This window comes from Haemaphysalis longicornis, unplaced genomic scaffold, assembly GCF_048455015.1.
Source record: "Haemaphysalis longicornis isolate Haplotype H1 unplaced genomic scaffold, Haemaphysalis longicornis Haplotype H1 scaffold_2, whole genome shotgun sequence".
NCBI classification, from domain to species: Eukaryota; Metazoa; Arthropoda; class Arachnida; order Ixodida; family Ixodidae; genus Haemaphysalis; species Haemaphysalis longicornis.
The window spans coordinates 106,537,900-106,554,567 of record NW_027526295.1 but is presented as its reverse complement, the minus strand read 5'-3'; the positions used below and the strand labels follow the sequence as shown (position 1 = coordinate 106,554,567).

The following is a 16,668-nucleotide window of genomic DNA, read 5'->3' as shown; positions in this document are numbered from 1 at the left end:
CGGCTGGGCTAGAGCGGCAGACGCCGCTTTTGTAGCCCGGCCGTGTGTCGGCAGAAAGAAAACGGAAAGCAGCGTGTCTCGAAGAGTGAGGAGGAGTGTGGCACGTGCGGCTACTGCTTCATCTCTCTCACTTCCTCCCCCTCACTGTGTTTTTTCACGTGTAGCCTCAAAAGGCCACCATCCCGACCGTAGCGGCTTAGTCAAAACCAGCGTCTGTCTCCCCGTCTCCACGCATGAGCGTAGCTTATTCGCTGATGCGACTGCTCTCGCCCCCCTTGTCTTCGGGTCCAGGATCGATCCCTGGCGGTAGCAGTTTTTATGTAGCCTGGTTGGGAGTTTCCTGTGCGCACGCCACAAAGAAACCGTTGGCTGGTACAGGTAGAAAGATTTGCTTTAAAAATTTCGGAAAAAGACAAATCGTATGACGCCCTGCATTTCCACAAGACAGCAGATTTCGCGAAAGTTCCAAATGAAATCGTTATAACGGCGAAAACCTTAATAAGTGGTCGAATAACATTTTGAAAAAATTAAAGAATGGGAAACACAAAAAAAGAAAACGGTTAACAGTGTAAGTCCCTGCATTTCCACAATAATTATAATGCAATTTTTATAACAGCGTAAATGGAAATATTTGTTGGAACAAAATGTTGAAAAACCAAAAAAAGTAGGAAAAATATAAAAATGTACGCAAAACGGCAAAACCGTTCAACGTCCTGCTTTTCCACAATAATTGGTATTTGGCGGAATTTTCACCTGTGATTGCTTTATTAGCGTAAATGGACATATTGGGTCGAACGGATTTTTGAGACGTTAAAACATAAGAAAAACGACAAATACGGAAAATGACAAAGCGTACAACGTCCTGTATTTCCTCCATAATGCATATTTCGCGAAAGTTCCACTTGTAATCGTTATAATAGCGTAAATGGGGACAACAGGTCGAACGATATGTTGAACTAAAAGATAAAAAGTATACAAAAATTATGCAAAATGGCGAACCGTGTTACGATCTGCTTTCCCACAATTATTCAGATTTCGCGAAAGTTCTAAATGTAATCGTTGTGGTAGCGTAAATAGAGATAATTAAGAGACAAAGTTTTGAAAACTTAAACTAGGGAAATATTGAGACAATACGTGCACGCAGAATTCATATGCCCTCCATTTTCACAATAATCGAGATTTTACAGAATTTCCACGCCTAATCGTTGCAATAGCGCAAGTAGAGATAATCTGTCGAACGAAATTTTGAAACACTAAACAAATAGGAAAAATATAAAAAATACGAATAATCGCGACCCCCTGCAACTCCCGGCATTTCCACAATAATGACGATTTCGCGAAAGTTTCAAATGTCATCGTTATAATAGCGTAAATGGAGATAAATTGTCTAACAAAATTTGAAAAAAAAACTAAAAATAAGAAAAATATAAAATACTATGGAAAATGGCAAACCGTATGACGCTTTGGATTTCCCCAATAATGCAGCTTTCGGGAAAGTTGCCCCTGTAGCAGCGTAAATGTCGATAATTGGTCAAACGAAATTTTCAAAAAATAAGAAAATATAAAGAAATTACGAGAAATGGCGAGCGTAAATTACCTGCATTTCCACAATAATGCAGCTATTGCGAACGTTCAACCTGTAATCAATATATTAGCGTAAAAAGAGATAAGTTGTCGAACAAGATATAGAAAAACCAAAAAAATTGGTTATAAAGCACTCACACTAAAGACAAGCCACATCAGAATGCTACGCATTAGAATAAAATTCTCTGAATTTCTGCAGAATTTTTTTTGTCATTGTGAACGAGGCGTGGTCATCAACCTTCTGCCAACATTGCGTGCAGTGTTACTTGTGCGGCTGCACTTTCGGTACGTACGAAGAATTTTGCAACCGGGTGTCGCTGGATAAAGTCTAGCTTGAAGAAAAAAAGCAATTGTCGGCAAAATACGCCAGCAAAGATCCTGAAGCGGCACGTCGAAATTATTGCACGTTATTCAACTCTGAGCAGGACTGTTCCCTCGGCCTGAAATTGGGCGCATAGCAAAATGTACCGTTAAAGTGAGAGCAGTTCTGAAATGTTTCCCCAATCTCAACATTTTCTCATTGTACGTCCCCCTTCCCCCACGCACATTGTTGTCCCGTTTTCTACAGTCAGGAATATAGTCGCCCTATATAAATGAGCAGTTATTAAAACATCGAAGCCCTTCTTTGTGCATATTGGTCTTGAGCTTGAGCCAATTGTCTGTATGCTGGAACCTCAGAGAACCATTCATTTTCTCGCAGCAATAGGTGGCCTCCTGCCTAACAAGACAACCCAACTTCCAATTATTCAAGCCTGACATGCTAACTCAGTACAAAATGTTTGCTTGTTTCTATGCTTTAAGACACCCGACAAAGGTGATTGACTGAAGTAGCTAGCGGTGAATAAGCAGTTAAAGATGGTCCGCATTACGGCATCTTGTTGATGAAACTCCCACGGCACTTAGCCACGCTTGCGTGACACAAAGGCGCATGCATTATTTCTTCTCACGGCGTTGCACGCCTCGTGCGAGTGTGTCTCGCTGCCATGTTAGTGGTTTAGAGCACGCGCAACCGGCGCATAAGTTCGCGGTTCACCTAAGGTCAGCATAAAGAGAGGTAGATAAGACTTTAGTCTGGTCCAGGCCATTCATTTCGTGCTTGTAGCCAGTGGTATCCTTCACCCACCGGCGCCCTTCCCAGTCCTATCCAATAAACGGACCTGTAGGCCCAGATGGGAGCCGCCGAACGCTGCCGCCCAGTTCTCCTTAGAGGTGATTACCGGGAATAAATTTTGGCATGCCGAGACACGGCTCAAGTTACTTCGACACCTACGACCAACACCAGGGAAAGACGACTTCAACTTCCGTGATGTGAAGCTCGAGTCACTCTATGCCCTGACACCTAGAACGAACGCGCGATCTGACTGCTTTGTTTGACGCGATTCAGTCACGCCATCGTCTGACGGATCCAAGCAACACAGGGAAACTGACGGCATTGCCTTATTAAACGAGTTACACGATCAATGCATCCAAGAGTTACGCGATGTCGTGGAGGCACGAAAAGTCTGTGTTCATTTTGTGTTTTTATAGGACTAAACGGAGAAATTTTGTATATGTCAATCGACTGTCCATCAGTCAGAGAGAAAGAAACATCTTTAATGGGCAAGTGAGGTCAGCCAGGCTGGGCGCCCGACTTGCTACACCAAATGAGGGGGAAGGTGTGATGAAAATATATAAAAACTCTCACTTATACGTGAATACTGAAACACACAGATGCACACAAAAGCGCACACACAATCAGGTGATATTGTCATTTGTCTGAGAGTTCATAGCTCACTCACAAGTTCAGTGCTCCGGAGGAACGTTAAGAGCACTTTTGTTGTGCGACTTGCCATGCTGGTTGTAAGCCAGGGCCCAAGGAGGTGAGTCGAAGAGATCTGGGCGGACGCGGGCAGGCCCAGAGAAAGCTTTGCCGTTGTACGCTCAAGTTCGTAGCGAGGACATGCGCAGAGAAAGTGTTTCAGGTCCTTGCGAACTGTACGGGTAGGGCACAAAGGTGAGGAAACTCGACGTAGTTTAAAAAGGGAATGCTTAGTGTCACCCACATTCAGTCGTATTCGATGCAGGGCCGCTTCATCTCGCTTGCACAGACCACTTGGCATCCAAAATCGACACTGGGTCTATTGTGTGCAACAGATCGTAGGTCTTATTTGGGTACGTCCAAAGAAATTGCTGAGAACTCGTGGCAAGCGATGAAGCGAGAGTGCTCCATCACGCCTTGTGAAAGGCACTGGAGTAATAATTGGGATGAAATGCGCTGATGCAGCAGCTCTGTCGGTTTCGTCGTTGCCAGCCACACCGCTGTGAGATGAAAGCCACTACAGAACAACGACGTGGTGGTTGTTTATTGCCTGCGTGTGCAGGCCATTAATTTCTTGAGCAAGCTGCTTTTGTGGCAGCACCATAAGGTGCGTAACGGCTGCTCGAGAGTCGGTGAAGATTGCCCATGCCTGAACTGGAGCAGTTAAAATGTGTTGCAATGCAGCACGCAGGGCCGTAAGTTCAGTAACCATCGACGAAGTTTTGTGACCTAGGTTTGCTGTAACTTTTGTGCGGGTTGATGGGATCCATATTCTGATGGCAGATGAAGTATCCATCACTGATGCATCCATGAAAATGTGAGTGTAATTTTGGTAGGTAGTAGCAATGTGCTCAAATAAAAAGTATTTCAGAGCAGGCAGAGTCACCTTAGCTTTGCTCTGCATGCCGGGAACGGTTAATGTTATTTCCCAGGATGCAAATATCCATGGTGGCTTGGTATGCTCTGGTGGGCTCTGATACACTGGTGGTAATAAGGCACGTACCTAGGCTTCCGAGTTACAAGCCAGCGGATGGTCGAAAGTCCTGGTCACAAACCGCAAGCCTGCACGAAGCAGTTCTTGCTGGCAGAGACCCGTTTGAGAGAGGCGCCTGCTCTTCCTGAGAGTCCCAAGGGTTGAAGTCTTTTTAGACACCCCAAGGCACACACGACGCACTTTGGCTTGTAAGCCTTCTAGAAGCCGTGAGTTGGTTTTTGTGAGAGGCTCGAGGGTAGGCGAGGTGCAGCGAAGCAATCCCTCGCAGAGTGCATTGTAGAGCTTGATGAGTGACTCCACCGAGCAAACTCCCGCACTGCTGGAGATCATGCGGAAGATCGATGCGTACGCCTCGAGCTTGTGCCTCAGTTGTCGTACATGTGGGGACCACGTCATGCTCTTGTCAAAAGTCACTCCTAGAAATCTTATAGTAAATAGGAACGCCTCCGAGTTAGGAAGATACCGGGAGAGATCAGGCCTGGTGAAGGCTATCGCAGCAGTCTTGTCCGCCGATATTTCGAGGCCACGTGCTGCCAGAAAGATTAGCATTGAGTTATGGCCCTTTGATGCCTTGCGTGCAAAATCCGCCGGTTGCTTCCTGGGCACCAAATGCATATATCATCAGCATAAACAGAAATTTGAACGGATGGCGGCAAGCACTGCTCGATTCCAATTAGGGAAATATTAAACAACGTTTGGCTTAAAATTTCTCCCTGGGGGACACCTTGATGCACAGTTTGAAGTCCAGTGTCACCATCTTTAGTAAACATGTACACTGACCTGCCGGATAGATAATTGCAGAGTCATGCATACATTCGGCCTCGAATTCCGACGGACTTCAAAGCTATCTGGATAGCTTCATGCGACAGAGAATTAAACGCTGCTTTAACATCGACAAGCACTGCAATCGACAAATCTGTCAGTCGATTCAGGCGCTTTTCGGAATGTTAAAAGAATTCCTAAACAAATATATGCTGGCAAATTGTGCCAAAGTACTGACGCCGGTAGAAGGCATCGTAGGTTGAAAAGTCTGAAAATGTTAAACAATGCTTCAACAAAAAAATGTATGTCGGCAATAACGCCCGAAACTACTGAAGCTTAAGGCATGCATCCTAAAATTCAACAATGTTCACAAACACAGTGATACTGACGGAAAGCCCAAGTACGTCACTGGCAGCACCAGCATTCGTTTTTGGAAAATACCACATGGGTTTGTTGTAGTGACAACAAAAAGGCGATAGTGACAGATAAAGATTAGATAAAAGTAAATAGCAAAGCAAGATGTCTTCTCGGACCGTACACACAATACCAAGGAGTTGTCCCAACAGGTTGCGGATTAGCAGCGTGCACGCGGTAAAATGAATCAAATTGGCCGAACTCCAATGCTTTATTGTGAGAAGAAAGACATGTAAAGCAAACAGCGTGATGCGGCAGTGGATAAGAGGTTAATAGGCAGAGTCGGCAAATGGCTATCTTCCTTTGGGTATTTGCAGTGAAGCAAGCAAGTAAAAGCCAATTCTCACAGCGTAGCTGTTGATGGGCTCGCAATATCCAGTGCAGTCCGCCGCACCAGGCGAAAGTACCCCGCAAGGAGCGCAAATAAATGGTGTTCCACCTCCCTATTTATGCCCCAATAGACTACAAGACCTCCGTGCGTCTGTTTCAAGTACACACATACCGCGGCGAGTGGCGCTGTACGCCACCCGCACCCCTGCAGGAGGTGGCCGTCAGCGTCCTGAAGTGGTCGATTACTACTACCTTAGTCAAAACGAAATGTTACCCGGCACCATTGTTAGGGCCATCCTCCTCTGACGTTTACGCGCCCATTGTTCGTACACCACCATTGGACCCTTATCGGGGGCGAAGTAGTGCTCCCGAGATCATGCTAGGGTAAGGCACGTGGGGCACGCATACCCCTAATATATGCACCGATATACTGCCAGACATCCGTGGGAAAGCATCAATGTGGTTTTTCCTGGGGCTATGAATGTCAAGTGAAGAAATTCAAGCAAGCGCGGTACCCGCAAAGCGGTTTTCATCGACATCACGAGCTTGAAACTGGCTTTAATTTATATTTAGGATTTATATATATATATATATATATATAGTCTGAAAAGATAAAAACTCACACAGAGCGAGAAAAAAATAAGGTTAGTATAGACAGAGACAAACGAGAAAGACGTAGAAAATAGAAAAAAGTTTACTGACGTTTCAGGGAGAGGACTCCCTTTCTTCACAGTAACAGAGAAGAAAGGGAGTCCTCTCCCTGAAACGTCAGTAAACTTTTTTCCATTTTCTACGTCTTTCTCTTTTGTCTCTGTCTCTACTAACCTTATATATATATATATATATATATATATATATATATATATATATATATATATATATATATATATATATATATATATATATATAGAGAAGAAAAACTTCGAACAAGGTATAAGCACGATTGTGGCCTACGTTTCAGCAAAGAGAACTTGCTTTCCTCAGGGCCCTGAGGAAAGCAAGTTCTCTTTGCTGAAACGTAGGCCACAATCGTGCTTTTACCTTGTTCGAAGTTTTTCTTCTCTTGTGTTCTCTACCATCTTCAAAGTTCTACTACTCCCTATATATATATATAGGATTTATTGATCTTTTAGCGTTTCGTCTGGAATCAACATTTGTCGCTTTTAATGACCGGTACTATGTACAGAAAGAAGGTGTCTGTATTGGTTCCTTCATTGCCCCAATACTTTGCGAAGACTTTTTAGCCGATTGTGACAAACGCATTACAGCACGCCTCAACCACAGTATAGTTAAGTGTTTCAGATATGTTGATGATTTTATTGTGTTTGTGGATGTGGACAGCCTTCAGGATACTCAGGGTGTGATTGACAGTGTTTTAGATGTGTTTAGGACGTGTTGAAAGGGCTTGAAATTCACTTTTGAGGAACCTGATAACGGAACCATTCAGTTTCTGGATGTGGAGCTTTGTTGTACGGAGGGGCACATATGCTGGATGTACCAACCGCGCTCAAAAAAGCAGATTTTGAATTACGCTTCGGCCCACTTCAAGGTGGTTAAGCGCGGCATAGCGGCGAACTGCCTGCGCGGTGCCCTCCAGAAGTCGTGCGCTCACAAGGTAGCTAGTAGTGTGCAAGCTCAAGTGGCCCGTCTGACGCATGCGGGCTTCCCTTTGGAGTTGGTGGCTTAGGTCGCAGAAAGCCTCGTCAAAGAGGTCAAAGCCGGTAAGGGCTCTTTAAGCGAAGAAGTCGCCAACCGGGAGAGGTTGAGACGCGTAGCCGTGCCATACGTACATCAGCTCACGCACCGCCTCAAAAAAGTGGGGAAAAAATGCGGCGTGGAAGTGCTGGCCACCGCGCCTGGCAAGCTGATGAGGATGTGCCCCGCCGTAAACGAGAAGCCACGCCAAGCTTGCGCCAAAAAAACATGGCACCAGTTTTGTCACCTACAAAGAAGGTGTCATCTACCGCCTTCCACTTCAATCACTCTTACACATAATGAGATGGGCTACCTATGAGGGCGCATGTGTGACACATAGGCTGGCGTGTGTGGGGATGTGTAGGGGTAGGTCGTGGTAATATGTTATCTTTCTTTGTTTCACGGACGCTAAGTAAAATTTTAGTTGTCGTCTAGCGACTGTCCTGTGTACTTCTTCGTCGCCCGTGTCTATTTTTCGCTAGTGAAATGCAGTTAATTTATATGTTGGATCTCTCTTTTCTCCCTCCTTTCGTTTCAAAGCCGTGTTCCACAAGTGCACGTGGAATGCGGAATATTGAAAGATTGGGCTAATGGATGTGTAGAACAGTGGTTGTTTCGGTTGAAGGAGCACGTAAAATATCCAACCCCTAATAAATACAACGCATCGACCAATGATGGTGAGCGAAACTCCGCTGTAAGTGTATCGGTAGGCTCTATTAGTCTCGTGTTCTTTTGACACAATATGTTCACCGGCAACTGATGTCACGAGCTCGGAGAACCGCACATGCCTTAGATAATCGGAATTGGCCCCCTCGAACTCGGGTAGACAAAAACATACCTTGTATTTCCGTAATTAAAGGTTATTCCTCTTTATGCAGGATTCCAACACTTGAGCCTTATTTTTTTAAAGGGCGCGCCGCATTTTCGACGAGACCAATTATTTTGATTCCGCAAATCGAGCATGAGCAATACAAAAAATGGCGGCGCTGATGAGGCGACAACAATATTTTCTGTGTCAATCAAACATGTGCTCTACACGACCACTCGACAATCTAGGAAACAGCCTACTTTTAACAGCAGACCACATCCAACAATCGTACACCAAACTGACACCTCAGATGATTTACCTGCTTAAGGAGTGCCTGGCTGATTAGAAGGATGTTCATGAACTGTGGAGGCTTCTCAAAAGTTGCTTGAACTCATTAACGCACATTTACTAAGTGAAAATTCTTCCAAACTGAAAACAAGGAGAAAGCCATGGCTCATATCTCGCCTTTTTCAGCTAAACATCAAGAGAAAGCGGTATCTGCTGAACTCAAACGGACTAAGCGGACTGATCACTACAAAAAATTGTGCCACATTCCGCAAGAATACAAGAAAGGTATTAAAGGGACCAGACACCCTAATTTCAGAGAAAGCAACTATAGATGAGAACCAACCCTGAACCATTATGGCTATATATTAAGGGGTGCGGTCCTGAGTCTGGGTCATCAGCGAAATCGTATATGACAACCAAAATATTACAGATGACACAGGAAACGGGAATCGCCTGAACAATTATTTGAAATCTGCCTTTTCGCCAATACAGGATTTGAACCCTTCATGACATGCCAGTAACATATCCTTAATGAACCCGATTGAGCTTCTCGTAAGTAGCATCGAAAAGTTATTACAGCGAATAAATGAAACAAGCGTAATTGGTCGCGATTGAATTTCTCCGCGTGTTTTGAGACACTGTGCTGAACCGATTTCCTGTATCTGCATATAATTTATGAACAATCCTTGTTTATATACGTTTTAACTGTTAACTGTAAAACTGGTTATGCCGTTCCAATCCGCCCTTGGTGATCGAAAAAGGATGTTTTAGACACGAGTTTATTTAATTTCAATAGTGTGCAAAGTAATTATTGTGATAGGGTGGATAAAACATTATTTTTGTCAGGGACGACCAGTAATCGTTGTGATAGGGTGGATAAAACATTATTTGTGTCAGCATCGACAATGCATTTTTGAACGGTAACAGCTCTCAGTTCGTTGATGTGACGTCGGTAGTCCCACGGGGTTCTCTATTGCGGTCGCCTTTGTTTTTATTTGATATCAACGATATTTCAGTGGGTCTTTTCATCCCCTGTCAGACTGTTTTCAGATGATACAGTTCTGTACAGCCAAATAAGAAGTGGGATCCCCAACTGCAAATTCACTTGTAACACAGTATTGGTTCTCTCTGTTGAAATGATTAAAATAATATAAAATGTGTTCACGTTTTTTGTACATGGAAACGGAAGCCAGCGGAGACTAAGTACCTATTAAGCAATGAGCTTGTAAAAAAACTGATAGATAAAATTATCTAGGCGTAGCGCTTTTGCCCCATTGTTCATGAAATGCGCACGTAAGCAACCTGTTCGGAAGAGATGTTAGGGCGCTAAATTCTTAAACGACATAATTAAAAAACTTTGGGGCAACATTTGAAAACCACAGCATTTTTACGTGACTTCGACCTTTAGTAGACTATGCCCTCGCCGTATGGGATCCTACGCATGTTACACTGATTGATGAACTATGTGAAATTCAATACTGGGCGGATAGGTATGTCTTCGTACTGTACAAGAGGGTAGGATAGCTTCACTCAATACGAAAACGCACTTGGGTAGGAACAGCTTTCCTCCAACCGAAGAAAATGCGGTTAAAGTTCTTTTTTAGGGCATTTAATAGTAAACCAAGATTTAACAATAAAAAATAATGTAGAGAACCTAGTTATCGTTCGTATAAATCTAACCATGTTTTCACAACAACAGAATTGCATAGCAAGACGGAACCATTCGCAATATTCTTTTTTTGTTAGAAGCATTAAAGAGTGGAACGACCTGTCCCAAGCGCAAGTGAGCTGTAAAAATGAAGTTGTTTGCGTCGGTGCTGTAGCTCCCTACTGTAGCGCCTTCGGGCGATGCCGGGTAATCTCTGAGTAAAGAATAAAAATTCGAACCGGAACTCGCTTTTTAAGGGGGAGGAATGTCAGGCAGAGTAAAAAAAGGAAATATTATTAAGCAACATTTACGTAACATTTCAATACAGTCCCTCTAAGGCTTAATTACAATCAACAGCCGTTTTTTGCCGGTTAACCTGTGGCTGCTTGTAGGACGTCAGACTGCAGGGGCTGGAACTGCAGAGGCTATTAAACACCGCAAAAACACCAGAAACTAAACTCTCCGTTCCTCTTGCTTTCCCTTGCAAGTCGCAGGATAAGGCTGTTTAGACCACGCCATTTTTCCTAGAGGAATTGTGTTTCGACGGTATGCCGTTGCAGAATTGGTAACGGAAAAGCTGGCGCCCCCGTGCCATGCACGTTGGGTCGGCTGGAGAATTGACTTGTGGAAGGGTGTGGCGTTCGCCTGGCGAAACGTGGTTGATTGGTGTATAAAGTTCTCTGCCTCCTAGAACTGGTAGTTTTCGCTAGGGGCAATGAAATATTAATCGTTTCTGGTTACATCTCGGATTCCTCGACGCACTGGCCACTGCTGATCGTGTTTGCAAAATAAACTGCCCACCGCAACAACTCTAAAATCGCCCACGCAATTTAATTTGAATTGATGTATACAACTGTGAAAGTTTGCGTTATGGCCATCGCCACCTATGAGTGAAGCGTTCCAATTTTTATAATGGTGCTGGTCAGCAGTCACAATGCTTTCAAAGGCATCTTCAGTCCCTAAAATATTTCATCGCCCAAACTAAAAGTATTTATTATTGTTTTGCTTCTTTTATTGAAATCTCGCATCTTTATATTTATCATTACAAATGTCTGGTTCCGATTCCCTACTATGCAGGCATTAACAGTATTTGTACATATTACGCAGGCTTGCGCCTGTATAGTACGGGAAGTTGCACAAACAGTTAATAAATTTTTTGCTCGCTACATATCTACACCAAAAATAGCTGGATAAGAAGTCGATGTATAAAAATATATTTGCAAAAATATGAAGGCGCTGCCGGCTCGAAATATGCAGCAAATGTCGGTGTTATTTCTTTACCCTTAAAACCATGAACGGCCTGCCTGAACATCGTTAGAAAACGAAGGTATTTTGTTCCTACTTTTTTGGAGCAAACAATCAAGATTCAATCTATGACGCCGCAAGAACTCCGAAAACAGACGAAAATTTAGCCATTCGAACCCTATTTGGATAGCACAGCTCTTCCTATTTCAACCATTCTTTTTGTAAGAAAGAAAAAGAAGCACTCACTTTCCCAAGTCCAAATTACCACTGTCTTAGTGAATCTACAGCTGCTGCACTGGCGACGCATAGTCCTCGTGTTATTTATCGCGAACCTGGCTTTTTGAATGTCATTGTGACTGCGGAATTTCCACATGAAGTTCAACGAAGGCAGAGGTGCAATTTTGTGTTTAAAAAACTCAAGCAATAACAATTATCACGCTGTTGTCGTATTAAAAGCTAAAGTCACTAAGGAACACAACTACGTATCCACATCGGCACTCCCCACAATTTCTTCTATGCAAGGTAAGCATTCCTAATCGCGCCTCAAAAGATGCGAATTCAAGTGACAGGGCAGAGGATGTGACGCCTGCACTAAGTTAAATTCAATATGAGGTTTGCACATGATTTTTGAAAACACCTGGAATATTTCTGCCTTGGGTGTAGGAACAGCTTTAGTTTAGCAATTCTGTAAGGAAGGCTTTCTAAAGAATCTGTGTTTATTTATTTATTTATTTATTTATTTATTTATTTATTTATTTATTTATTTGTGTTTTGTTTGTTTATTTATTTTTTTATTTATCCTCAGTCCCTGAACGTGCTAAATAGGAGTAGTTACAAACAAACAATATTGTGTCGTGGCGGTAGGAAAAAGTTTGGGATGAATCATGCGTGGTGGTGAAGCGATGTATTTACAAGGTGAAGTAATGAATTTACAAGATAAGCCGATCTATTTTCACGCGGCCATAACACCCCAGCAAGCTGCATGCTGCCCATACCTTTGTTTGTGTCGGTGGTGGCTGAACACCAGGGAGTGGGACACTTCCACTTCATTTCCTTTTCATTGTATGGCCTCATATTGACGGCGACCTTCCCAGTCGAGGCCGCAACAGAGTGACCAATGCAATAAAGTTAGGCGATGTGCTAAAAAAAAAGTGTTCGAGTGCTTCCCGTCAAGGCTGATGATAATGCCGGCGGTGATTGCCGGTCCAGCCACAGCGGCTTTGTAATAAACGCAGCAACGAAACGTCTAAGGTTGTTCGAGCCACGTCGGATAACACGGCTTAGGATACAGCTTATCCTGTTGGTTTCGAGACCACAGGCGAAGGACATGCGATGAAGTACGTTGGCGAGTATAGTCGCGGCAAGCCTGGGGATCCCCGACACGACCCGCGTGCCCTTGTCGACTGCGCCGGGGATGAAACGTTGAGAACTTGGAACCAGGATGAGGATGGTTACGCACCTACTACCAAAGATATTACGCTGCAGAAGAACAAAGATGAACGGAAAGTGCTTGATTGTGAAGCGGTGAATTCACGTGATGAGACAATCTAGTCACAATCGGCTACACTAGTCTGCTCCAAGATGCCTTCTCCCCACACGTTCGTCATGATTGGTGGTGGGTGAAAATATCAGTACGCTGCTCTGACTTCTTTTCCTTCTCGTTAGAGTATAAATACAATAGACGATCCACTTTGTTCCCACAGAAATTCAATACACAGAATTACCTAAGACCCCTAAAAACTGGTATCATTGATCGCTACAATTTTGGCAGGAACGTGGTTCCCATTAAATCGAACAGGGTATAAATGATTGACAAAATGGTTTTGTGATAGGTTTCAAAACTACATTGAAAGCGTGACCGACGCCTTGTCAGTTATATAACAGACAAAAAATCGATTCAGGTAATTTACTCCAATCTGTAATTGTGCGCGGGAAAAACGTAAACTTAAAAATGCTATTTAGAACGCTGTACCGAGTCAGGCCATGTTTGTCGTGCAGTTAGTGACTGAAGGAATTCCTAAGTTTAAGAGAAAGTTTATTTTTAAGGAAGAATAGAAATTTCAACCTTTGAATTTGATTGCGTGCTCGAAGTGTTGGAATGCCATGCGCTTTCATTAATCGTGTCGGTGAGTCACTGGGACGATATTTGGAAAAATGAATCGGACGGATTTACGCTCTATCATTGTAACGGTTACAAATAGTTACAAATGCTGGAAGACAAATTACTTTAAACTTGTGCACTAAATGAACACGAGAAACTAAATCAAAAGCTTTCCGGAAATCTAGAAAAATAACATCTACCTGACCCGTTTTTTATCAAGAACGCTAGCAAAGTCATCAACAATAGAAGTGAGTTTCGTGACCGTGGAAAATCATTTTTTGAAGCAGTGTTGACAGTCACATAACAAGTTGTTTCTGTTTAAAACGTTTATAATGTAAACAGCTATAATGTGTTCGAGAAGTTTACAAACGAAGTCAGGGAGATTGGACGGTAATTAGTAAACATCGTCTCATCGCCTTTTTTAAATACTGGAACTACGCCGGCTAATTTCCAATCCTCAGGACAAAGGAGATGCTCGAAAAATATTTACTAAAAAATCCAATATAATTTCAGTATACGGCGCAAACAAATATTCGGAATGCGGTCTGGACCGGTTGACGCTTTCGTTTTAGGGTAAACAACATGAAATATACGCCAGGCTGTGACACAATATCTGCTTCACTTTGCGGTGGTAATACGGAGCAAGGCAGTGCATCATGAGATTTAAGAAAAACGCTGTGAAAATACCTATTGAACTCGTCTGCAATGCTATGCTTATCAGTGATGTCGACGCCCTCATGTAAGATTCGTTGAATCGTTTTTTTTTTCTTTTTTCGTAGGAAAGTACACAATTTATACGGAGCGGAGCGAATAAAGTCTGGCAGGGTCTGTTAAAAATAACGTCACGTTGCGCACACCACGGCATCTTTGATGTTAGACTTCGCCACACTGATAATACTATGACAGGCAGCTTTACGCTTCAAACGCTTGACTTCTCTTTTCGCATCCAGGGATTGTTTTTACGAGTTTTCTTAACTTTGTTTGGTATAAAGTTATTGAGGCAATACGTACAGATTTCCTTAAGGCTCGTCCATAAGCCGGCAGTATGGGAGCCATTAAATTCACTCGGACAAATTTCGATATAGTCAAGCGTGCTTTCATCCCTGGCACACGAGAAATCTTTTACAACATTTTTTTTCATATGAGGCGTTTCATACTTAGCGCTCACAGGAAAAGAAATCACAACCATGTCAGGTCTGATAGGCCACGTTCCACAGACACACTAAAAGTTTCAATTGATTGTCTGACGAACACAAGATCAAGAATTGACAAAGAAGCACCCTGGATACGTGTAGATTGTTGTACTAATTGGTGCAAATTGTGGGTTAGCAACATATCAAGCAAATGTGAGGAGCTTGTGCAATGAACGGGGTCGGGGAAGGACGATTTCAATGAATTTCCGGTAGATTGAAATCGCCCACAAGAAATGTTTTCTTCTTTGAACGTTAACATGTGGTTGCCGAGATCACTTAAGAACTGAGGCGGTGAGTCAGGAGGGCGAAAAACTGGGAATAGCATAAACGATCTTCTGAACCAAGATAGTTTTATTGAAATGCTTTCTGATTGTCGATTTGACTGAGGAAATGAGCAACAATGTCTCCTTTGACTAAGACAGCGACGCCTCTCTCCCTTGATGGCCTATCTCGTCGGAAAACGCGATACGTTGGGGGGAAAACGTCATCATCCGAAATTTCACCTCGCATCCAGGTTTCGGTAATGATTACACATATGGGTTATTAGCCAAGGTGATAGCCTCAAGCTGTTCAGCTTTATTGACAATATTTCGTGCACTCAAATTTACCAGCCTCAACTCTTTCTCTTCAGGCGGTTTGCGTCAAGTGGCGCCCCCAGTGAAAAATATTGTTCAAAATCAAACGGGTTTGTAACGGACCTGTCTGGCGGCCGTACAGGTTAAAGGGGTTCAAATCAGACCAGTTTGATAATTACACAGAATCGAACAGTCAGGATCATACAGGTCTAACCGGGCCCTGTCTCTCGATCATACATGTCTAACCGGGCCCTGTCTGACAATCATAAAGGCCTAACCTCCTTGGCTCCTTATACAGACGCAATCCAGACCTGTTCGAGCACGAACGGGTGTGGTTCGGCAGACGGGTCTGTATCGGCGGCCATACAGGGGTCAGAGAAGACCAGTTTGAGCTCGTACAGGGCCGCTATTGAGCGATTTCGTTCCATGTCGAAGTGCACTGCGGAGAAACACAACTGCAGGTAGCGGTTAATTGGGAAACACGGGGGCAGCTAAAAAGACCGGAGATTACGAGCGTCTGGCTTGCATCAAAGCAGACAATGAGATACTGCCTCTGCACAGGCTTCCAATCCCCAAGGTTTGCAAATAAAAACCAGAAGACTGCATAAATATATTACCAAAAGTGCACGACACATTAATATTCTAATGCAAGTGCATGCAATTTCAATTTGATTATTGGCGTAAAGAGTTAGCATTTGAAGGCTGAAAACCTATTTACCCCAATGAAGAAAAAAACATGAAGGAATATTTTTCCTAATTAGAGTAAATTAGTAAAACTAACACATTAGATTTTGATGTGAAATTTACAACTTGCAAGTTTAAATATTCCTTTACCAATAAAAACAAGCAGAAATGAAACATTTCACCTGTTTAAAACAAGGAAATATAATGAACACTTTAGATAATTCATACAAAAGTTACATTTTTGTTATGGATTTACCTTGCAAGGTAAAGTGCATCAATTTTTAACAAAAATATGCCCTTACACCTGTATCAAAACACGCTCTAAACTCAGCTAATGTAAAGACTTATTCGGAGGATTAAGGTTCTCAGTTTACCAAGAAGAAAATTGCCTATGCTTTTAATAAACAATTGCCAGAATACTAAACAATTGTGAGGACCTGCAGAAGCTACAAAGCCGATGGAGGCCACAATTTAGCTTACACAGTTTTGAACAGATTAATTAATGGGCATCAAAATGTGCTTTTCTGTTTGCAATAAGCACATGCTTCC

The 16,668-nt window shown here is 43.0% G+C and overlaps 1 protein-coding gene across 2 annotated transcripts in view; it reads right to left on the bottom strand.

Moving 5' to 3' along the window:
* Nucleotides 1-11,858, bottom strand: part of LOC144169107 (acetylcholinesterase-like) — a 63,258-nt gene extending 51,400 nt beyond the window's left edge. Inside the window, exon 1 of one of the 2 annotated variants that reach the window (XM_077698127.1) lies at nt 11,813-11,858. Coding sequence is in view for 1 of the 2 variants with exons in the window: in XM_077698126.1 (XP_077554252.1) it covers nt 8,705-8,743 (39 nt within the window). In the remaining variant the exon portion in view is untranslated. Of the gene's footprint in view, nt 1-8,704; nt 8,815-11,812 lie in introns of those variants that run through there. The other variant, XM_077698126.1, reaches the window with a different exon arrangement.
* Nucleotides 11,859-16,668: the final 4,810 nt, after the last annotated feature.